The sequence below is a fragment of the Hylobates moloch genome, unplaced genomic scaffold, assembly GCF_009828535.3.
Source record: "Hylobates moloch isolate HMO894 unplaced genomic scaffold, HMol_V3 SCAFFOLD_8, whole genome shotgun sequence".
Taxonomy (NCBI): Eukaryota; Metazoa; Chordata; class Mammalia; order Primates; family Hylobatidae; genus Hylobates; species Hylobates moloch.
Window position 1 is genome coordinate 34,618,102 of NW_026652283.1, and position 23,653 is coordinate 34,641,754.

A 23,653-nucleotide genomic window follows, 5' to 3' on the forward strand; every position below is an offset into this window, starting at 1 on the left:
TGAGACTCCATATCAAAAAAAAAAAAAAAAAAAAAAAAAAAGAGTTAGAAAATCTTAACTGTTGGAGGCCTGGTGTAACTACATGCCAGCTGTGTGACCTTGGGAAAACCCTTAACCTCTCTGAACTTCTGTTTGATATTCTATAAAAATGAGGATAAGTACCCTATTGGAATGAATGCCAAATATTTAGCATGACGACTAACACATAATAATATGTTTACTAAATAATAAGCTATCACTAAAGGGAAATTACTATTGTTGACTTAGTAGCCTTCCAGAGGTCTTACAGAAAAGAAGCCTCTAGCTTTGTTTAACCTAGCCTTGCCCATACCTACTTGACTGTGGAAACCATTTCTCGCAGAGCTCTTATTACAAAAGTAGTGCCCTGCAGAATGTGCCCTGAGTCCTGTGCTCTAACAGTTTTTCTCCCATGACTGGCCCCCAGGCTCCACTTTCCGACCCCATGACTCATTTCCCAAATCTGGAAAGTCAGGGCGGCGGCGGCGGGAGCGGCGGAGCACGGTGCTGGGACTCCCACAGCACGTGCAGGAGGAGCTTGGTGAGGCCTGGGTTAGGAGGGCAGTGGTGGGGTGGGGAGGGAGCCTTGGTCATCCCCTCTCTGCTGACCCCACCTCCTCCCCGTCCCTTCCAGGCCTGCGGAATGAGCGTGAGGCACCATGCACGCCCCGGGCCCCTGGTGCACGGGATGCTATACGCATCCCCACGGTGGACGGCCGCCCCCGAGGCACCTCAGGGATGGGGGCCCGGGTGTCCCTGCAGGCGCTGGAGGCGGAGGCGGAGGCTGGCGCTGAGACAGAGGCCATGCTGCAGCGCCACATTGACCGTGTCTACCGGGATGACACCTTTGTTGGCCGGTCCACGGGCGCCCGGCCCCCACCATTGACCCGGCCCATGTCCCTAGCAGTGCCTGGATTGACAGGAGGGGCAGGGCCTGCAGAGCCCCTGAGCCCGGCCATGTCCATCTCCCCCCAGGCCACCTACCTGTCGAAGTTGATTCCACATGCTGTGCTGCCGCCCACAGTGGACGTGGTGGCCCTGGGCCGCTGCAGCCTGCGTACACTAAGCCGCTGCAGCCTGCACTCGGCCAGCCCAGCCTCCGTCCGCTCGCTGGGGCGCTTCTCCTCTGTCTCCAGCCCACAGCCCCGCAGCCGCCACCCATCCTCTTCCAGTGACACCTGGAGCCACTCTCAGTCCTCCGACACCATTGTGTCTGACGGTTCCACCCTCTCCTCTAAGGGTGGCTCTGAGGGCCAGCCAGAGAGCTCTACGGCTAGCAATAGCGTGGCACCCCCTCCCCAGGGAGGCAGTGGGAGGGGCTCCCCCAGTGGGGGCAGCACTGCTGAGGCCTCAGACACACTCAGCATTCGGAGCAGCGGGCAGTTGTCTGGCCGGAGTGTGTCCCTACGGAAGCTGAAGCGGCCTCCACCCCCTCCCCGCCGGACCCACTCCCTCCATCAGCGGGGCTTAGCAGTGCCTGATGGGCCCTTAGGGTTGCCCCCTAAGCCTGAGCGTAAGCAGCAGCCCCAGCTGCCTCGGCCACCCACCACTGGTGGCTCAGAAGGGGCAGGGGCAGCACCCTGTCCACCCAACCCAGCCAACAGCTGGGTGCCTGGCTTGTCCCCGGGTGGTTCCCGGCGCCCCCCACGCTCCCCAGAACGGACACTTTCGCCCTCCAGTGGATACTCGAGCCAAAGTGGTACTCCCACTCTCCCTCCCAAGGTCCTGGCAGGTCCCCCCGCTTCCCCAGGCAAGGCCCAGCCCCCTAAACCAGAGCGAGTCACGTCCCTTCGCTCCCCTGGGGCCTCTGTCTCCTCTTCCCTCACGTCTCTATGTTCCTCCTCCTCTGACCCAGCCCCCTCAGACCGCTCTGGGCCACAGATGTTGACCCCCCTAGGTGACAGGTTTGTCATACCTCCTCACCCCAAGGTGCCTGCCCCCTTCTCCCCACCTCCCTCCAAGCCCAGGAGCCTTAACCCAGCTGCCCCTGCTCTAGCCACCCCTGCTGTGGTTCCTGGGCCCGTTTCTACCACTGATGCCAGTCCTCAGTCCCCTCCCACTCCCCAGACAACCTTGACTCCACTGCAGGAGTCTCCTGTCATTTCCAAAGACCAGTCACCCCCACCATCCCCACCCCCATCTTATCATCCACCCCCACCACCCACTAAGAAGCCAGAGGTGGTTGTGGAGGCGCCATCTGCCCCAGAGACTGCTGAGGAGCCCCTCCAGGATCCCAGCTGGCCCCCGCCCCCGCCCCCTGCCCCTGAGGAGCAGGACCTGTCCATGGCTGACTTCCCCCCACCAGAGGAGGCCTTTTTCTCTGTGGCCAGCCCTGAGCCTGTAGGCCCTTCAGGCTCCCCAGAGCTTGGCAGCTCCCCGGCTGCTTCGTCCTCCTCAGCTACTGCTTCGCAGATTCAGCCCCCGGGTAGCCCAGACCCTCCTCCAGCTCTGCCAGCCCCAGCTCCTGCTAGTTCCGCCCCAGGGCACGTGGCCCAGCTCCCTCAGAAGGAACCGGTGGGCTGTAGCAAGGGCGGCGGGCCTCCCAGGGAGGACGTAGGTGCGCCCCTGGTCACGCCCTCGCTTCTGCAGATGGTACGGCTGCGCTCCGTGGGTGCTCCAGGAGGGGCTCCCACCCCAGCACTGGGGCCAGCAGCCCCCCAGAAACCACTACGAAGGGCCCTGTCAGGGCGGGCCAGCCCAGTGCCTGCCCCCTCCTCAGGGCTCCATGCTGCCGTCAGACTCAAGGCCTGCAGCCTGGCCGCCAGCGAAGGCCTCTCAAGTGCCCAGCCCAACGGACCGCCTGAGGCAGAGCCACGGCCTCCCCAGTCCCCTGCCTCCACGGCCAGCTTCATCTTCTCCAAGGGCACTAGGAAGCTGCAGCTGGAGCGGCCCGTGTCCCCTGAGACCCAGGCTGACCTCCAGCGGAATCTGGTGGCAGAACTCCGGAGCATCTCAGAGCAGCGGCCACCCCAGGCCCCAAAGAAGTCACCTAAGGCTCCCCCGCCTGTGGCCCGCAAGCTGTCTGTGGGAGTCCCCCCACCCGCCTCCCCCAGTTGCCCTCGAGCTGAGCCCCTTACTGCTCCTTCTACCAACGGGCTCCCTCACACCCAGGACAGGACTAAGAGGGAGCTGTCGGAGAATGGAGGTGTCCTGCAGCTGGTGGGCCCAGAGGAGAAGATGGGCCTCCCGGGTTCAGGTACAGTGGGCAGTGCTAGCGTGAGGTCCCATTGCTGATGATGGGAAGTAGGAATCTGAAGTCCCGTCATGGGGGATTTGCTCTTGGATCTTTAACTTTTCTGGTCTGAGAATGCCTGGGAAGGGCAAGCTGTCACCCTTGCTGGGCCCCAGAGGAGAATGGTGTGTGAGTGTCAGGCCTACTGTGTTTGAATTCCAACTTTGCCTCTTTCCCTACCCTTCCTAGCTACATTGTAAAGTGTGGGGCAGTGACAGCTACATTATAGTGTCTGAACATTTGTAGGGTGTCCAGCCCAGTGCTGCGGGCACGGTCAGTAAGTCAAAGGGGTAAGAAGGTTGGGTGAGGGTATGCCTTGTTGGGCTCCTAGTGCCAGAACCAAGCCAGGAGGCCCCTTGCTAAGTGTGCCTTCTTTTTCTCCCCCAGACTCACAGAAAGAGCTGGTCTGACCACCAGGCACCTCACTGGCACTGCTGACCCATCCCAGAAACACAATCTCAGGGACCCGAGCAGCTCCAAGGACGAGAGGATACAGCAGACACAACCTAATAGAGAGGGCGCCTGTAGCCTTAACCTCCACGGCCTTCAATACTTATGCAAGCCTGGTGTTGCTCCTGTCCTCCGAATCATCCCACGCTCATGCCTTTTCCCGAATGGGTTCACCACCGGCAGTTGCCGCTTCAGTCTTGGCCTTAGCCTCATCTTGAAGGAGGTAGCTGGCGGGAGAGGGTGGCTGCGCCCCCTGCTGGCCCTGAGGCCACAGATTTGGGAGCAGGACACCTCACCCGAGTTTCATTTTTTTATGTCCAAACCATGCACATGCTATAGTCCAGAATCAAAGCACTTTCGAAAAGTGGCTGCATGGCCATCCTCCAGGGCCCAGGAAGCTGCATTCCAAGGGCCTGTTTACATGGCAGCAGCATCCATCCCCGGCAGCCAGCCCATAGCTTGGGACCAGTCTGTGCCCTCCTGCCCAATCCAGTTTACTCCTCTTGGTTCCTGAAGGTGGCCAAGTCATTGTGTTCCCACAGGCTTCTCTAGGCTGGGGGCAGGGGTGGGGCTGTGGAATTCCAAAGCACAAAAGGTGCAGAGGGGATTGGCCTTCCTGTGCCTCAACTCACCAACCACCCTCCTGCCTTCCAGTTCTGCCAGGTGCTCCATGCTGGGGACAAGTAGGAGACTGCCAGGGCCCAAAGAAATGGGTGAGCAGTAGTCATCTCGGGGCACTTGGCGGTGTCAAGCACCTGCCCCTTGCCTCCTTCACCATACTGGGGTGGGTGGGCCCCCAGCACTTCAGAGGCAGGAGCCTTTGGGCTGAGCAAGCACTGAGGAGGTGGATAGAAGGGAGCATCTGGAGGGGGAGAGCTTCCTTGAGCAGTGGGCCCAGGCCTGGCCCTCCACACTTCATTCTCTGACCTTTCTCTCTACTCCTTTTGGTGCATGTCCTTTCTGCAGCTGCCTTTCAGCACAGGTGGTTCCACTGGGGGGGCTAACGCTGAGAGACAAGGATGGGAAGCCACAGGTGCATTTTACTCAAGTCTTCCCTAGTCAGTGAGGGGCACCCAGTGCTCCTAGGGCAGGCTGGGTGGTGTTCCCCTAGGTATCAGCCTCTCTTACTGCACTCTCCGGGAATGTTAACCTATTTTCAGCCTGTGCCACCTGTCTAGGCAAGCTGGCTTCCCCATTGGCCCCTGTGGGTCCACAGCAGCGTGGCTGCCCCCCAGGGCCACCCCTTCTTTCTTGATCCTCTTTCCTTAACAGTGACTTGGGCTTGAGTCTGGCAAGGAACCTTGCTTTTAGCTTCACCACCAAGGAGAGAGGTTGACACGACCTCCCCGCCCCCTCACCAAGGCTGGGAACAGAGGGGATGTGGTGAGAGCCACAGGGTTCCCCTGGCCCTCTCCAGGGTGTTTCCTGCTAGTCACTACTGTCTTCTCCTCGTAGCTAATCAATCAATCTTCTCCCCTTGCCTGTGGGCAGTGGAGAGTGCTGCTGGGTGTACACTGCCCCTGCCCACTGAGTTGGGGAAAGAGGATAATCGGTGAGCCCTGTTCTGCTCAGAGCTCCTGATCTACCCCACCCCCTGGGATCCAGGACTGGGTCAAAGCTGCATGAAACCAGGCCCTGGCAGCAACCTGGGAATGGCTGGAGGTGGGAGAGAACCTGACTTCTCTTTCCCTCTCCCTCCTCCAACGTTACTGGAACTCTTTATCCTGTTAGGATCTTCTGAGCTTGTTTCCCTGCTGGGTGGGACAGAGGACAAAGGAGAAGGGAGGGTCTAGAAGAGGCAACCCTTCTTTGTCCTCTGGGGTAAATGAGCTTGACCTAGAGTAAATGGAGACCAAAAGCCTCTGATTTTTAATTTCCATAAAATGTTAGAAGTATATATATACATATATATATTTCTTTAAATTTTTGAGTCTTTGATATGTCTAAACAAAAAATCCATTCCCTCTGCCCTAAAGCCTGAGTGAGACACATGAAGAAAACTGTGTTTCATTTAAAGGTGTTAATTAAATGATTGAAACTTGGCTGTGGCTATTGCTTCTTAATGTGGTGGGGACAGGGCAGTGGTCTGGGCCCACATTTAGAAGGGAAAATGTTTTGCCTGCTGCACACATTGGACCCAAGTATGGGCCTCTTCTGCCTAGTACTGCCAAAGGGACTGTCAACGTGTCTTGTCCATGTTATACCCCCCACCACCCATTACAGGGTAAAGGAACCCCAGACGAGGTGAGGGGCCAGCAGCTGCCTCACACTCGTGTTCTCTCTGGAGATGGTCCAGCTCACATCCAGACACCCTTGTTCAGACATTTTATTTGAATTTATGACAGTGATGGGGATTTGACTGAGATGCCTTATGGAGAAGTACCCCACCCTCTCTGAAGACAGAATCACTCTCTGCCATTCATTCTGCCTGATGCTAACAACACGCAGCTGGTTTAGGGAGTGTCCCAGCCTAGCTGGATCAAGGGAAATTCCAGGAGCCCTGGGGCAGGCCCTGCCCCCCAGTGCCAAGCCTCAGAGTAAGCAGACGTTGGGAAAGTTGCCAACCACTTGGTAGACCACTAGGTTCTCTGTTTTCCCTTCCCTTTCCTTTTCAAATCCCACAGTTTCCTGTTGGAGAGAAGCTGTAATTAGCCTAGTCCAGGTACTAGATCCCAGCTAGAGGCGCAGCTGCTGGGATAACTCCAAGAAAACCTGGGCACCAGTATTTTTCCAATTACAAGGACTGTGGCATAAATTTTTAAATGAGTTATATTGAAACCAGATTTCTCCGGCTGCCAAGGGAAGAAGGTAGGGCTGGACTCCCTGCTGCAGCCCAGCCCTTGTTAGGGGTTGGTCTCACTGCAGCCAGACAGGATGATGCTGGGTTCTGGGGAGGGTAAGCTGCCCCTTGCTGAATTCTGTACGGAATAGAGTCCAAACCCGCTGCTTCCGTGTCCTGAGAGATGGGTAAATGGGTGATGGATGGAGCAGACTGAAGAGACAGCAGATGACTCAGTGGTGGAAGAAGGGAGGAAGACGCTGGGCTGGCTAGCTAATGTTCCCCCCTTTCAGCGATTTACAGGAAATGGACCCCAGCTTGGTCATGAAGTTGGTTTGTTTCCACTGTGCGATGCACTCTTCAGAAATTTTAAAGTCAGCCTGGACAAGATAGAGAAAAGAGATTTTAATGATGGTGGTGGGACTGCAAGAAAACACTTTTTTTTTTTTTTTTTTTTTTTTTCAGGGCAGAGTTTCACTCTTGTTGCCCAGGCTGGAATGCGATGGCGTGATCTTGGCTCACTGCAACCTCTGCCTCCCAGGTTCAAGCGATTCTCCTGCCTGAGCCTCCCGAGTAGCTGGGATTACAGGCATGCACCACCACGCCTGGCTAATTTTGTACTTTTAGTAGACATGGGGTTTCTCCATGTTGGTCAGGCTGGTCTTGAACTCCCGACCTCAAGTGATCCGCCCGCCTTGGCCTCCCAAAGTGTTGGGATTACAGGCGTGAGCCACCGTGCCCAGCCTGAAAACTCTTATATACCAGTAGGGTAAGCTGGCTCAGCTTTTCTAAGAGATGTTTGTCAAAAGCTTTCACATTCATCTTTTGACTCAAGTAAGTTCGTTTTAGGGAGTTAGTTTGAGAAAATAAATCTAAGTGCAAAGGCCTATGCACAAAGACATCTGTCACATCTGTCACATCATTCTAACAGTGAAAAACCAAACAACCTCAATGTCTTAATAAGAGTTTAGTTAGATTGCTGGGCGTGGTGGCTCACACCTGCAATCCCAGCACTTTGGGAGGCCGAGGCAGGCGGATCATGAGGTCAGGAGATCGAGACCATCCTGGCTAACACAGCGAAACCCCATCTCTACTAAAAATACAAAAAATTGGTGGGGCGCCTGTAGTCCCAGCTACTCAGAAGGCTGAGGCAGGAGAATCACTTGAATCCGAGAGGTGGAGGTTGCGGCGAGCCAAGATCGTGCCACCACACTCCAGCCTGGGTGACAGAGTGAGACTCCGTCTAAAAAAAAAAAAAGAAGAGCTTAGTTAGATTTTGATGATTATGGTAGAATACTATACAGTGCAACGCCTCAATTATTATTATTATTATTTTTTTTTTTTTGAGATGGAGTTTTGCTCTTATTGCCCAGGCTGGAGTGCAATAGCGTGATCTCGGCTCACTGCAACCTCCACCTCCCAGGTGCAAGCAATTCTCCTGCCTAAGCGTTTTAAGTAGCTGGGATTACAGGCATACACCACCTTGCCTGGCTAATTTTGTATTTTTAGTAGAGACGGGGTTTCTCTATGTTGGTCAGGCTGGTCTCCAACTCCCACCCTCAGGTGATCTGCCTGCCTCGGCCTCCCAAAGTGCTGGGATTACAGGCGTGAGAGAAATCATGGCCAGGAGGCTTGGCGCAGTGGCTCACGCCTGTAATCCCAGCACTTTGGGAGGCCCAGGTGGGTGGATCACGAGGTCAGGAGCTTGAGACCAGCCTGGCCAACATGGTGAAACCCCATCTCTACTAAAAATACAAAAATCAGCTGGACGTGGTCGCAGGCACCTGTAATCCCAGCTACTCAGGAGGCTGAGGCAGGAGAATTGCTTGAACCCGGGAGGCGGAGGTTGCAGTGAGCTGAGATTGTGCCACTGCACTCCAGCCTGGGCGACAGAGTGAGACTCCATCTCGGAAAAATAAGTAAATAAATAAATAAATAAATAAAATAAAAATCATGACCAGGTACAGTAGCTCATGCCTATAATTCCAGTGCTTTGCAAGGCCGAGGTGGGAGAATCACTTGAGTCCAAGAGGTTTACAGGCTTGAGGTTACAGGGAGCTATGATGGCACCACTGTAATCCAGCTTGGGTGACAGAGTGAGACCCTGTTTCTCATGAATGAACAGCATTTAGTATGGCTTAAACTGTAAACGTATTATCACTCCAAGCATAGCAAAAGACCAGAAGGAAATAATCACTAATAACATTCTGTAGTATCTCTAGGTGGCAGGACTAGGATATTGTGTCTTTTTTGTTTGTTTTTCTCCTGTATTTTAGATGTTTTCTACCATGAAAATTTATTTCATAGCCAGAAAAAAGAGATTCACAAAGTCAGCCTAGAAAACCAGGAAAGGAGGGAGTGGGCAAAGCAAATGGCCTCATGCAAGAGGATGGAGAGTAGAAATGACTCTGAGTGTCCTCCAGAAGCACTCATCTATCTTACTGAAGGAACACGGTATTAACTAGAAAGAGTCACCCATGAATGTTAGTTCCATGAGTAGAGTCAACTCCTGCTGCTTTATTGAGGTAGCCCAAGCACCCAGAATACTGCCTGACACCTGTATTATGGACTCGGCATTTGTTAAATGAATGAGTGAATGAATTCAGGGATCACTGGAGCAGGCCAGATTTTCACTGTCCAGAAGGCAAGGAGACAATGAGTGCTCTAGACTCAAGGTGGGCAGGAGGGACCCTGGGAAGGTTTTGATTCTGGCCTCATCATTTCATTCTTTCTTTTTTTTTTTTTTGAGACAGAGTCTCACTCTGTCGCCCAGGCTGGAATGCAGTGGCGTGATCTTGGCTCACTGCAAGCTCCGCCTCCCAGGTTCACGCCATTCTCGTCTCAGCCTCCCAAGTAGCTGGGACTACAGGCGTCCGCCACCATGCCCAGCTAATTTTTTTCTATTTTTAGTAGAGATGGGGTTTCACTGTGTTAGCCAGGATGCTCTCAATCTCCTGACCTTATGATCCGCCCATCTCAGCCTCCCAAAGTGCTGGGATTACAGGCGTGAGCCACCACGCCTGGCCGATCCTGGCCTCATCATTTCTTTTTTTTTTTTTTGAGATGGAGTTTCACTCTTGTTGCCCAGGCTGGAGTGCAATGGCGTGATCTTGGCTCATTGCAACCTCCACCTCCCAGGTTCAAGCGATTCTCCTGCCTCAGCCTCCAGAGTAGCTGAGATTACAGGCGCCCACCACCACGCCTGGCTAATTTTTTTTGTATTTTCAGTAGAGACAAGGTTTCACCATGCTGGCCAGGCTGGTCTTGAACTCCTCACCTCAGGTGATCCGCCTGCCTTGGCCTCCCAAAGTGCTGTGATTACAGGCATGAGCCACCGCGCCTGGCCCTGCCCTCATCATTTCTGATGACCCTATGTGGCCTTGTCAGTTATCCTGCCAGGTAAAATGGGGATAATCTCCTATCACAGACTGAAGATCAAATGAAGAAATGTCTGAAGTCCCTGACACAGGGCCTTAAATGATCTAGCGGAGATGTAATGCAAGGTCCTAAGACCCCCATGCTCCTCAGGCACCTTGAATTCAGAAAGGTCTGGAAAGAAGAAGGAAGAGGGGGGCTCAAATGCAGGAAGTCCCAACAGAGAGGGGCAGCTATGGCTTCAGTAACAGGACAGTCTGGGGACACAGTCCAGACAGCCCAGCCAAGAAAGGGAACAATTACAGCTCTTTACCTGCAACTTCTCGAAGACTTTCTTCTTGGGCTTGAGCTCCTCATCTGGTTGGCCCTTTTCATAGCCCTTCACAAACACGCGCTCACCAGGCGCAGAGCCTGCTGGAGGGTCCAGAGGTTCAACCTGGCGGTCTATCCCTCCTCTGGGAAGACACACAGGACAAGGGAAGAGTGAGGCTGTGGATGGGTTCCAGTGACTGTGGAGGCCAAAGCAATCTGGGCCTTTACACAGGGGCCCTGATGGGATTTAGGGTATCCTCAGTGCCACAGCCCCAGGAGGTCCTCTTATCTTGCTGCATCCCTGCATATCACCAGGGTTAGATGAGCCAAGGCTATACCAAATTGCGTGTCAAGAGAGATACCAAATCTGTGCTTCTAGGGGAAGAAGTATAAAATAACATAGTGAGGACTTTATAGACATCAAAACTGGGATTTGAATCCCTGCCCCACTCCTTACTAGTAGTAAGACTTGGGCATGTACTGGTTTGGGCCCTCCATTTCTATTTTAACAAAATTACTGTAGGTAAAATGCTTCATTCACAGTACTTGTACAATAAGTCCTTCATGCATCAACTTTCGGCATCAGCGAGGAAGAGGCACGTGTTCTCAGAGCTTCCACCTGGTGTGTGGAAGGACATCATATGGGCTGATTCCCCGCTCTTCCTGGCCTCCCCAGGTCCTGTGCCCCACCCCAAGTCCTCACTCACACAGAGGCACACAGAAGCATGCCTTGGGACTCGACTCCTCTCATCTTCTGGGGTTTCAGGTTGCACAGCACCACCACCAGCCTGTCCTGCAGTTCCTCCTTGGGCATGAACTGTACCAGGCCGCTCACCACAGTCCGTGGTTCAGCTTCCCCCACATCAATCTTCTCCACATACAGGCTGTCTGCGTCTGGGTGCTGCCGGGGAGAGACGTCAGGAGGAAGAGGATCATTGTCCATTAGAGAAGCAGCCTGGTGAACTCTTGGATTCCAGAAAGGAGCATCCACTCCTTACAGAGGCCCCCGGAAAGACCCCCTAGAGCTAACTTTCTCTCCAGGTCCCAGACAGCAGATAGGAGAATGGGCTCTGATGGTATATTCTGCTCTCAACTGAGGGCAGATTTGAGTAAAATGGACCTAGATGCTTGTGTTAAGAGGTGGAAGGATCTCTAGTGGAGATTAAACGACCCAGACTGTCTAGATGGCTACCACTATGGTGCATGTGTGGCACCAGACAGGTCCTAGGTGGGCTGGGAGATGGGAGGAGGACAATTGCTGGCCTTGCCATCTGATGCAGGAGCACCAGCATGGATCTCAGGGTGGTTTTGGTGGTTGGGGTACACAGTGAGAAGCAAATCAATGTCGAAGGGAAAAAAAGCCCAGAACAACGTTCCCAGGCCACTGGGTGCATAACCTTCTGTCTCTGGGAAAAAGGAAGTCTTCTTCCTTCCACCACTTTCTGAAGGGGGCAAAGTGGCCCATCCAAGATAAGGCCTGTAGCTAGTCCAGGCAAGCTGATAGGGATCAGGTGAGTGTATCAGACCAGATTTAACAGATAAACAAGTTCCCTCTGACTAACATCCGTCCCCCATGCCGAGTTCCTGGCTGTGTTTGGTTGCGTAATGTCCACAGGCAACAACTGCAACAGAAAGCCTGATGCCTGGAATTAGACACCTGCACTCTGACTTGAAATATGACCTCAGGATGTTACTTCCCATCTCCAGGCCACGTTTCCTCCGGATGGAAAGAGACAAACCTGGCCCCCATCTGCCTCTGAGATGTGGTGAAAAATGAGTACCTTCTCCACAGTGATGATTTTCCCCACACGGATATCCAGCCGGGATGGGATGACCTCCTCTGGTTCTGAATTCTTGGCAGGGCCTTTGGCCATTGGCTCTGGGAATGAGAAGAACCCCAGGAAGTAGCATTCTTCCCTGTGGCAGGTCAGCTGCTGATCCCACCACGTGAAGACACTGAGATTAGGTAAGATTTAGTGTAGAATCCCCAGAGTCTAAGCACTGAGTTAAAACTTCTTTAATACTGGGTTGGCAACCTTTCAGACATGACATACCTGATTTTCATCTGTTCTCTCCCTCAATTATTAGACTAGAGGGGAGGGAGCAGTAGTAGCTTTGCCTCCTTTAGGTATTTCCATTCATGCATTCCATATAGAATTTACTGAGTCTTGGCCAGGTGTGGTGGCTCACACCTGTAATTCTAGCACTTCGGGAGGCCGAGGTGGGAGGATTGCTTAAGCCCAGGACTTCAAGACCAGCCTGGGCAACAGAGCCAGACTCTGTCTCTTTTAGAAAAATTAAAAAAAAAAAAAAAAAAATTTACTGAGTTACTGAGTTTTTTTCTGGAAGGGTCGCACAAAGCTATTAATGCCAATATCTCAGCATTATGCATAAGTGGATGGCCAACTAAGAGCCAGGCCCATGCACATAGAAGGAAACTGGGAGAATCTAAAGATAAGCTTCTCTAAGCTCTGCAGGCTCTGCCCAACAGCTGTATAAGAGACTATCGATACCCTATATACTGGTTGGGTATAATAGGTCTAATCTAATTTCTATCATTTTTCTTTTTGAGACATACAGTCTCACTCTGTTGCCCAGGCTGGAGTGCAGTGGTGCGATCATGGCTCACCGCAGTCTCAACTTCCCCATGCTCAGGTGATCCTCTCACCTCAGCCTCCCAAGTAGCTGGGACTACAGGCTGGCTAATTTTTTTTTTGGGGGGGGTAGAGACTGGGTTTTGGTCTCTAACTTTTGGGCTCAAGTGATCTGCCTGCCTCAGCCTTCTAAAGTGTTAAGATTACATGTGTGAGCCACTGTGTCTGGCCCTGGTCACTATCTTTAATGAAGAGGCAGATTTAACAAACAGACCAGAAGGACCACAGTGTACATCTTACACCAGCAGCTCTCAGCAATGCTGGTACACAAGGATGTGATCACTTCCTGGTGTTAACCAAACCCAAATCAAAATGTCTCAGGTTCCATTCTAGGAGCCAGTAGGACATGACATTCCTGCACTTCAGACCCCCTGGGTTGTTGTGCCCTCAATTTAAGACAGGCATTTTTCCAAGGCTCATTGACAAGCTCTCTCTTCTGATGATGTTGGCCCCTCTCCGGCTGGCCTTACTCTGCTTCGAGGGATCTGGGTAGGCAGCGCTGGCCAGTTTCTTCAGGGCAGGAGTATTAAACTTCTCCCGGATTGGATCCAGCAACTTGTTCAGCGCGACTTCAACAGAATTCTTCAGGTCTCCAGGATGTACAACCTGCAGAATCGAACAAGACCTAGTGAGATAAGGTCTAGAACAGGGCACAGGACACCTGAATCCAAAAAAGTAGGATCAAGGGAGTTTTTCCCAACAGTCTTATTTGATCCTTGTGATAATCTTGTGAGGCAGGTAGAAGAGAGAAGGGAAAATACATTCAGAAAGACTAACATGTCCGAAATCCACGTCTTTTAATTCTGAAATCTATACTAACCTGAGGGTGTTTAGGAGCTGAATGTATTTGTTAGTCTAATTCTTCTAGCCCCTCCATTTATGCTTAGAGTAGGGTCACAGACCAAGTGGTATTTACAAGCAGAGAAACATTCACACAGGTAACCCAAGGCCTAAAGATAACCTGAGGGAGAGAGCTGAGTAAGAAGAAAGAGGAAGGGCTTTGGAGTTCCACAGACCCAGATTAGATTCCCAGCTAGCTGTGTGTGACTCCAAACTAGGCACATAACCCCTCTAAGCTTTGGCTGCTGCTTTTTCTCTTTTCTTTTTGTAGAGACAGGCTCTTGCTATGTTACCTAGGCTGGTCTTGAACTCCTGGGTTCAGGCAATCTGCCTGTCTCTGCCTCCCAAAGTGCTGGGATTACAGGCATGAGCCAATGTGCCCGGCCAGTGTTGGCTTTGTTACTTATAAAGTGAAGCTAACAATAGCTATATCTCACAGGATGGGGATGAGGGTTAAATCACTGAATGTGGATGAAAATGATGAGAACACTGCTGGTACATGGTAATAGTTCAGTAATTCCATTTTATTCCTTATGTGCTGTGACTGCCTTTTCTTTGAGACAGAGTCTTGCTCTGTCGCCCAGGTTGGGGTGCAGTGGCGCAATCTCAGCTCACTGCAACCTCCGCCTCCCGGGTTCAAGCAATTCTCCTGCCTCAGCCTCCTGAGTAGCTGGGACTACAGGTGCATGCAGCCACGCCCAGCTAATTTTTTGTATTTTAGTAGAGACGGGGTTTCACCATGTTGCCCAGACTGGTCTTGAACTCCTGACCTCGTGATCCGCCTGCCTCAGCCTCCCAAAGTGCTGGGATTACAGGTATGAGCCACCATGCCCAGCTGAGTGCCTTTTTTATATCTCAAATCTGGTCTGAAACAATCTTCTGGATATTCTGAGGGGACATCCCTTAGGAATGAACACTTTTAATGCGACAAAGCAAACGTTTTTATTTCTGATGCTACTTCATTTCCTTGGGAATATTTAATTTTAATAAAAGCTCTAGGGCTGCGGCTGTCCAATATGGTGGCTACTAGCCTTGTGTGGGTATTTAAATGTAAACTGAAATTCAGTTCTTCAGCTGCACCTGCCACACTGCAAGTGCTCATCAGCCACATGTGGCTTCTGTATCAGGCAGTACAGATAGGACATATCCACTACCACAGAAAGTACTGTTGGATAACATGGCTGCAGATCTTTTTTCTGAGGCATTTTATCTATTCCTAATTCCCACAGAAGACTTTTTTTGTTTTGAGACATGGTCTCACTCTGTTACCCAGCTGGAGTACAGTGGCGCAATCATGGCTCACTGCAGCTTTGATCTCCTGGGCTCAAGCGATCCTCCCACCTGAGTTTTCCCAGTAGCTGTGACTACAGGCATGTGCCATCATGGATGGCCAGTATTTTGATTTTTTTTTTTTTTTGTAGAGACAGAGTCTCACTATGTTGCCTAGGCTAGTCTTCAACTCCTGAGCTCAAGCAATTCTCCTGCCTTGGCCTCCCAAAGTGCTGGGATTACAGGTGTGAGCCACCGCACCTGGCGTACATTAACGTCTCTAACAGCCCCATTAAATTGGTTGGACCTGAATTCAGAGTCAATCACAACACCCCCCATTTCATTCCCTATATACGGTATTATCATGTCTTCCCTTTGTGACCTGGCCCTGCCTATCTCTCCCACAATCCTCCTCCTCACCTTTTAGACTCTAGTCAGACCAAACCACCTGCAGTTCCTCATACATCATGCTGTTTCATCCTACCATGTCTTTGCACGATTTATTCCCTCACAGATTTCCTTGTGAACTCCTGTTCCTCAAGCAAAATACTGCTCGGATAGTAGCGTCTCCTCCACAAGCTTTTCTAGAGTCAATCACTTCCTCCTATGTTATTTCTGGTATATATATATTCTTTTCATTATATATATTCATATACATATTTTCACACATATATTATATTCACATATATACACACATACACACATTTCTGTTCCTGAAATACTTCATCTTTGCTGAGTTAGGTCCTTTATTCCAGCCTGCTAAGTCATTTGGAGAGTGATTAAAGCGCCAGTATATTAGCTTTGTACCATTTGCCCATCGAATCTGGGAACCACCTGAATCCTCATCAAAGCCATTAACAAAATATGCAGCTCTGGAGAGCATAAACAGCCCTGGCCGGGCGCGGGGGCTCATGCCTGTAATCCCAGCACTTTGGGAGGCCGAGGCAGGCAGATCACCTGAGGTCAGGAGTTCAAGACCAGCCTGGCCAACACGGTGAAACCCCCGTCTCTACTAAAAAATACGAAAATTAGCTGGGTGTGGTGGTGGGCACCTGTAATCCCGGCTACTCGGAAGGCTGAGGCAGGAGAATCGCTTGAACCTGGGAGGCAGAGGTTGCAGTGAGCCGAGATCGTGCCACTGCACTCCAGCCTAGGCGACAGAATGAGACTCTGTCTCAAAAAAAAAAACAAAAACAAACAAACAAAAAAACAAAAAACAAAAAAAACCCCACAAAAACACAGAGCCCTGTAGCAAGCATATAACTACAAACCTAGCAGGCCAAGATGGAGAGGTCTGGCAGAGTTGAGTGGGGATTATCTTTCTTTCTTTTCTTTTCCTTTCTTTTTTTCTTTTTGAGACGGAGTTTCACTCTTGTTGCCCAGGTTGGAGTGCAATGGCACGATCTCGGTTCACTGCAACCTCCGACTCCCAGGTTCAAGCGAATCTCCTGCCTCAGCCTCCCGAGTAGCTGGGATTACAGGCGCGCGCCACCATGTCCGGCTACTTTTTTGTATTTTTAGTAGAGAGGGGGTTTCTCCGTGTTGGTCAGGCTGGTCTCAAACTCCCGACCTCAGATGATCTGCCCACCTTGGCCTCCCAAAGTGCTGGGATTACAGGTGTGAGCCGCTGCGCCCAGCCCATTCTTTTCTTTTTTTTTTTTAGTATCTCATGTAATTTATTGAATACGGTACAGAAAGTGAAAAACAGAATGGTTGTATGGGTACTTGAAGAAGTACGGTTTCTACTGAATGAGTACTGCTTTTGTACATCCTAAAGGGACCACCTGTGTGTATAAGATTACAGACATTTAGGCCGGGCGCGGCGGCTCACGCTTGTAATCCCAGCACTTTGGGAGGCCGAGGCGGGCGGATCACGAGGTCAGGAGATCGAGACCACGGTGAAACCCCGTCTCTACTAAAAATACAAAAAATTAGCCGGGCGTGGTGGCGGGCGCCTGTAGTCCCAGCTACTCGGAGAGGCTGAGGCAGGAGAATGGCGGGAACCCGGGAGGCGGAGCTTGCAGTGAGCCGAGATTGCACCACTGCACTCCAGCCTGGGCGACAGAGCGAGACTCCGTCTCAAAAAAAAAAAAAAAAAAAGATTACAGACATTTATTGATGAGAAATGTTTCCTGAGAAGAGGTGAGAGAGAGTCCCTGCCAGGTAAGGAAAGGGCCCCGAGGGATAGAAATCCATCTGCATTAACGAATTCCTGAATCAGAAAAGCTAACTGACAAGAAACTTTAACCAAAACTGCAGTTTTGAAGGAAAATGACACTGGTGAGATTACCAAAAGTAGCAGCTCAGTTTCACACAGAACAAGCTGTTCTAAACAAGTGCTAACAGTCAGTGAAAAATAACAAAATACAGACGCTCATGAAAGGGTTCCTTTTCCTTTCATGTTACCTCAGCGGCAAAGTCCTTTTCCAGGTCCACGTAAGCTGTGTAGGTTTCGTTTCCACCCCATTTCTCATCTCGTAGAATCACAAACTCTATAAGGAGAAGGATCCAAGTCAACAAACTCATTGACAGCGGCAGAATCGGCATTCCTGGCCCACGTGCATGACTATTTGTAGTTTTTGCCATATATTCCAAACTTCATTGTACGGTATTATTCTTAAATTGGATGGGTGGCACTATTGTATACCCAGCTAGCATCTCAGCTGCTTCAGGGGAAGGCTTGTGGCTTATATCTATTTTGTTGTATTTCTCTAGTTCAACATGTCTGCCCCCACCCATACTTCTAACACCTCTGCCCACCCCAATATTCCCTCAGAACCTAGCCTGGTAACGAATATGTGGACAATTAAATTACATCCCAACATCATTCATACTTTAATATATAAGAAATCAGAGCAGAGAATCAGGGCAGCCAGTCCCTGGAGGAAGAGTCAGTGACAAATCACAAGTATGATCACAGCATGAATTTTTCTATTCTAGCCTGGCCTCTAGAAGAAAACAGAGAGTATTACCGGACTTAAGGGGAAAAAGGACATGCTTGATGAAGGACAGAACCCCATTGTTCTCCACATTTCCTGGCTCACAGAAGGCCTTCTTCAGTTTTTTCTTCACATCCTCCTTCCGATCAAGGAGATCAATCTTGGACTCCTAGAAGTTATGGAACGGAAGAGGACCTCTTGTGGTTGAAAATGAGAATATGCTCAACTAATATGAGTTAAATTTTGTTTTTTCTTCTCTGTCGCCCAGGCTGGAGTGCAGTGGCGCCATCTGAGCTCACTGCAAGCTCCGCCTCCCGGGTTCACGCCCTTCTCCCGCCTCAGCCTCCCGAATAGCTGGGATTACAGGTGACCGTCACCATGCCTGGCTAATTTTGTTTTTGTATTTTTAGTAGAGACAGGGTTTCACCGTGGTAGCCAGGATGGTCTCGATCTCCTGACCTCATGATCTGCCTGCCTTGGCCTCTCAAAGTGCTGGGATTACAGGTGTGAGCCACCACGCCCGGGCAATAAAAATATTTTAACATTAGGCTGGGCACGGTGGCTCACACCTGTAGTCTTATCACTTTGGGAGGCTGGAGGGTCGCTTGAGCCCAGGAGTTTAAGACCAGCGTGGGCAATGTAGTAAGACCCCATCTCTACTGAAGATAAAAAATTAGCTGTGTGTGGTGGTAGGGGCGCCTGTGCTCCCAGCTACTCAGGAGGCTGAGGCAGGAGGATCACTTGAGCCCAGGAGGTTGAAACTGCAGTGAGGCACGATCATGCCACTCACCCCAGCCTGGGTGACGGGGAAAAACCATCCACAATCCTGCCATCTAACAAATTAAACTATTTTATTTTTTGTGTTCTTCTCAGGCTTTGTTTATAACACACAAAATTGTTATGAATTTGTAGTTGGGGAATAAATGTCTATCTTTTAAGTATTTCTCAGTGGCTACCTGGTCCTTACTTATAATTTTTTTTTCTTTTCAGACGGTCTTGCGCTGTTGCTCAGGATGGAGTACAGTGGTGCAATTACAGTTCACTGTAACTTCGAACTCCTGCCATTAAGTGATCCTCTGACCTCAGCCTCATGAGGAGCTGGGACTACAGGTGTACACAACCATGCCTGGCTGATTTTTTTTAAATTTTTTAATTAATTAATTAATTAATTAATTAATTATTTTTTGAGATGGAGTTTTGCTTTTGTTGCCCAGGCTGGAATACAATGGCATGATCTTGGCTCACCTCAACCTCCACCTCCTGGGTTCAAGTGGTTCCTCCTGCCTCAGCCTCCCAAGTAGCTGGGATTACAGGCATGCACTACCACGCCCAGCTAATTTTGTATTTTTAGCAGAGACGGGGTTTCTCCATGTTGGTCAGGCTGGCGTCGAACTCCCGACCTTAGGTGATTCACCCGCCTTGGCCTCCCAAAGTGCTGGGATTACACATGTGAGCCACCGCATCTGGCATGCCTGGCTAATTTTCATTTTTGTTAAAATGGGGTCTCACTGTGTTGCCCAGGACAATCTCAAACTCCTGGCCTCTAGCAATCCTTCTGCCTCAGCTTCCCAAAGTGTTGGGATCGATAGGATCTTGCTTGCTCTGTCGCCCAGGCTGGAGTGTGGTGGCACAATCATGGCCCACTGTGACCTCTGCCTCCCAGGCTCAAGTACTCCTCCTACCTCAGCCTCCCATGTAGCTGGAACTATTGGTGCATGCCACCATGCCTAGCTAATTTTTAAAATTTTTTGTAGAGATGGGATTTTATCATGTTGCCAAGGCTGGTCTCGAACTCCTGGATTCAAGCTATCTGCCCACCCTGGCTTCCCAAAGTGCTAGGATTACAGGTGTGAACCACAATATGTGGCCTACTTATAGTTTTTATGCCGTATTATATTCCCAATTATTAGTGGAAACATAATTTACAAACTCCAAATGTTAGATTCTATCCTAATTTTTACAAATTATATATAATGCTACATTGGACATCTTTGCAGAGTTTTTTCCCTTCTCTAAAATCATTTCCTTAAGCTGCCCAAAATTGCTAGGTTCAAAATTGTTTTTTGAAAGGTATCCTAATCAACATTGCTGTCAACAATGTGTGAGGATACTTGTTCATAGCAATCAGCCCCACTAAGTATTATATATTATCTGCAGCCATTTTTCCTTTTTAGGTAATAGGCTTTGTTTCTTATTTGGAAAGAGTGAGTTCATGGTCATTTGAGTTCAGTGGTTACCAAATTCTAGCTCACATGTGACCGTATATGAATCACCTTTTACTGGGGTCCACCCAAACCTAATGAATCAAAATCTCTAGGGCTTGGGCCAGGCATTTTTTTTTTTTTTTTTGAGACGGAGTCTCACTCTGTGGCCCAGGCTGGAGTGCAATGATGCAATCTTGACTCAGTGCAACCTCTGCCTCCCAGGTTCAAGCGATTCTCCTGCTTCAGCCTCCTGAGTAGCTGGGATTACAGGTGCGTGCCACCACACCCAGCTGAATTTTATATTTTTAGTAGAGAAGGGGTTTCACCATGTTGGCCAGGCTGGTCTGGAACTCCTGACCTCAGGTGATCGACCTGCCTTGGCCTCCCAAAGTGCTGGGATTACAGGTGTGAGCCACTGTGCCTGGCCTTTTTTTTTTTTTTTTTGAGACGGAGTCTCGCTCTTTCACCCAGGCTACAGTGCAGTGGCGCGATCTCGGCTCACTGCAGGCTCCGCCCCCTGGGGTTCACGCCATTCTCCTGCCTCAGCCTCCTGCGTAGCTGGGACTACAGGCGCCCGCCACCATGCCCGGCTAATTTTTTGTATTTTTAGTGGAGACGGGGTTTCACCGTGTTAGCCAGGATGGTCTCGATCTCCTGACCTCGTGATCCGCCCGCCTCGGCCTTCCAAAGTGCTGGGATTACAGGCGTGAGCCACCGTGCCTGGCCTGCCTTTTTTTTTTTTTTTTTTTTGAGACGGAGTCTTGCTCTTGTTGCCCAGGCTGGAGTGCGATGGCGTGATCTCGGCTCACTGCAACCTCTGCCTCCTGGGTTCAAGCAATTCTCCTGCCTCAGCCTCCCTAGTAGCTGGGATTACAGGTGCCTGCCACCACGCCTGGCTAATTTTTGTACTTTTAGTAGAGATGGGGTTTCACCATGTTGGACAGGCTGGTCTCGAACTCCTGACCTCAGGTATCCATCTGCCATGGCCTCCCAAGGTGGTGGGATTACAGGCGTGAGCTTGTAAAACTTTTTGGCTGGGTGCGGTGGCTCATGCCAATAATCCCAGCACCTTGGGAGGCCGAGGTGGGGGGATCATGAGGTCAGGAGATCAAGACCATCCTGGCTAACACAGTGAAACCCCATCTCTACTTAAAAACTACAAAAAAAAAATTAGCGCGGCATGGTGGAGGGCGCCTATAGTCCCAGCTACTCCAGGAAGCTGAGGCAGGAGAATGGCATGAACCTGGGAGGTGGAGCTTGCAGTGAGCCGAGATTGTGCCACTGCACTCCAGCCTGGGCGACAGAGTGAGACTCCATCTCAAAAATAAATAAATAAATAAATAAATAAATAAATAAATAAATAAATAAAAAATACACACACACACACATACACAAACACACACACACACACATAAACTTCTCCAAGTGATTCTGATTTGGGAACTACTGTTAGGCCTGATTACCAGGGTGAAGAAACAGCAAATGTCACCAAACAGGATGAGTGATATGATATTTGTCAGAGGAATAAGTGACACATGGAGGATTTTAATGTGAGAGAAAAAGAAACGAGTATATTCTTTAAAAATATGGTAACAGGGAGGCCAGACGCAGTGGCTCACACCTGGAATCCCAGCACTTTGCAAGGCTGAGGAGGGTGGATCACCAGGTCAGGAGTTCAAGACCAGCCTGGCCAAGATGGTGAAACCCTGTCTCTACTAAAAATACAAAAATTAGCTGGGCGTTGTGGCATTTGCCTATAATCCCAGCTACTCAGGAGGCTGAGGCAGGAGAATTGCTTGAACCCGGGAGATGGAGGTTGCAGTAAGCTGAGATCGTACCACTGCACTCCAGCCTGGGCAACAGAGTAAAACTGTCTCAAAAAAAGAAAAAAAAAAGAGAGAGAGAGAGAGAGGAAGGAAGGAAGGAAGGAAGGAAGGAAGGAAGGAAGGAAGGAAGGTAGGAAATACAGATTCCTAAGTTCCTCCCAGAACTACTTTATCAGAATCTCTATGGACAAGGTCTAATCAACACTTTTTTTTTTTTTTTTTTAATTCCCTAGATGATTCTGAAGGTAAGCCATGTTTGGGAACCCAGAACTCAACTTTTCACATCTTTGGATTTCCACACTCTAACGATCAGAACCAAAGTGAACTTTCCCTCAAGTACTCAAGTACATGAGCTCAAGAGGGACTCTTAAATATTAAAAGATATCATAATATTAATGATATCAAGTATTACCCTAGGAATCAAAATGCTAATTAGTGAAATGCAACCACAGTGCTCTCATTAATAAGGCTGAATTTTATCACAGTTCTATGAACAAAGACATTACTTTTGCTTGTATTTTTTTATCAGCAGTAAAAACCATTAAGTTATGATTAGATCTCATCAGGACTGCTCTGGATCCTTTGATACTCAAGAACCACTGAACTAATTGAATGGTGCAAGGCCCCTTCTAACTCAAATACTGGAGAATTCTAGTTAGCCAGGTCACTGTTCTTTCGGGTCCTCGATCTCTCCACTGAGGCTGAAGATTTCTAAATTCGAGTCTCAGCTGGCAACTTACCTCTTCTGAAGAGCTCATTTTGCTGCCTGTTAATCCTGGAACCATAGGATTCATCAAATGGACCCGTTTTGAATAGCCAAGTGCAGGGAGGTACTGAGAGATTAGAGAAACACACAAAAGCAGATTATTAGTCTAAGTTCCTACTCAGTGCCCCGATCTCATCTAACTTGGCCAGCAACTGAGTAGTTGTTATATTGCTTCCAATCTTTTTATACCAAATATGTAGTTTTCGACAGTGACTATAATTCAAGCGAAGTTTTTTTCCCTACTGCTTTTCTATCAGTATTACATTGTGAGGCTATTGGACTTATGTCACCATAAACAACAATAAAAGCTGGAAATACATAAAACAACAGGGCAAGCTGGGCACGGTGGCTCACGCCTGTAATCCCAGCACTTTGGGAGGCTGAGGTGGGCGGATCACCTAAGGTCAGGAGTTCGAGACGAGCCTGGCCAACATGGTGAAACCCCATCTCTACTAAGAATACGAAAATTAGCCAAGGTGGTGGCAGGCACCTGTAATTCCAGCTACTTGGGAGGCTGAGGCAGTAGGATCACTTGAACCCGGGAGGCAGAGGTTGCAGTGAGCCAAGACTGTGCCATTGCACTCCAGCCTGGGCGACAAGAGTGAGACTCCATCTCAAAAACAAAAACAAAAACAAAACAAACAAACAACAAAACAAAAAAACACCAACAGGGCAGCAAATCTTGAGCGAAAGGAAGTAAGGTGACTACACACTTGCCTTGGCTTTCTCACTGAGGGTATTTTTTTGCAAACCAGGTGCTGAGAAAAAGAGACCAAGCAGACAGCAGAGACTAAGCAGAGGAAACAGCTATTGGAGTTCAGGGCTGGAGGAGGTTAGGGACTGGGATGGCTTCCTCAGCCTATGTCAAAATTCCCCACTGATTTCTTGGCTGACTCATAGCTGTGTATGCACATAGTGAGATACCAGGAAGTCTGGCAGAGAACAGGCTCTGGGAGGCTGGAGACCTGGGCAGAGATTTTGGAGGCTGC

General features: G+C 49.9%; 2 protein-coding genes across 4 annotated transcripts in view; one reads left to right on the forward strand and one right to left on the reverse strand.

The window, feature by feature from the left end:
* The window catches only part of KIAA1522 (KIAA1522 ortholog), a 33,876-nt gene extending 28,134 nt beyond the window's left edge, over positions 1-5,742 (forward strand). For all 3 annotated transcript variants that reach the window (XM_032160104.2, XM_032160105.2, XM_058443430.1), the window contains exons 5-7: positions 446-559; positions 653-3,214; positions 3,638-5,742. In XM_032160104.2, coding sequence (XP_032015995.1) covers positions 446-559; positions 653-3,214; positions 3,638-3,660 — 2,699 coding nt within the window. In that variant the 3' untranslated portion in view covers positions 3,661-5,742. The remainder of the gene's footprint in view (positions 1-445; positions 560-652; positions 3,215-3,637) is intronic.
* Positions 5,743-6,451: 709 nt separating this feature from the next.
* The window catches only part of YARS1 (tyrosyl-tRNA synthetase 1), a 42,102-nt gene continuing 24,900 nt past the window's right edge, over positions 6,452-23,653 (reverse strand). Inside the window, exons 6-13 of the mRNA XM_032160106.2 lie at positions 22,639-22,731; positions 17,902-18,037; positions 17,336-17,421; positions 13,291-13,426; positions 11,948-12,045; positions 10,874-11,067; positions 10,168-10,309; positions 6,452-6,859 (exon numbers count right to left, since the gene is read on the reverse strand). Coding sequence (XP_032015997.1) covers positions 6,749-6,859; positions 10,168-10,309; positions 10,874-11,067; positions 11,948-12,045; positions 13,291-13,426; positions 17,336-17,421; positions 17,902-18,037; positions 22,639-22,731 — 996 coding nt within the window. The 3' untranslated portion in view covers positions 6,452-6,748. The remainder of the gene's footprint in view (positions 6,860-10,167; positions 10,310-10,873; positions 11,068-11,947; positions 12,046-13,290; positions 13,427-17,335; positions 17,422-17,901; positions 18,038-22,638; positions 22,732-23,653) is intronic.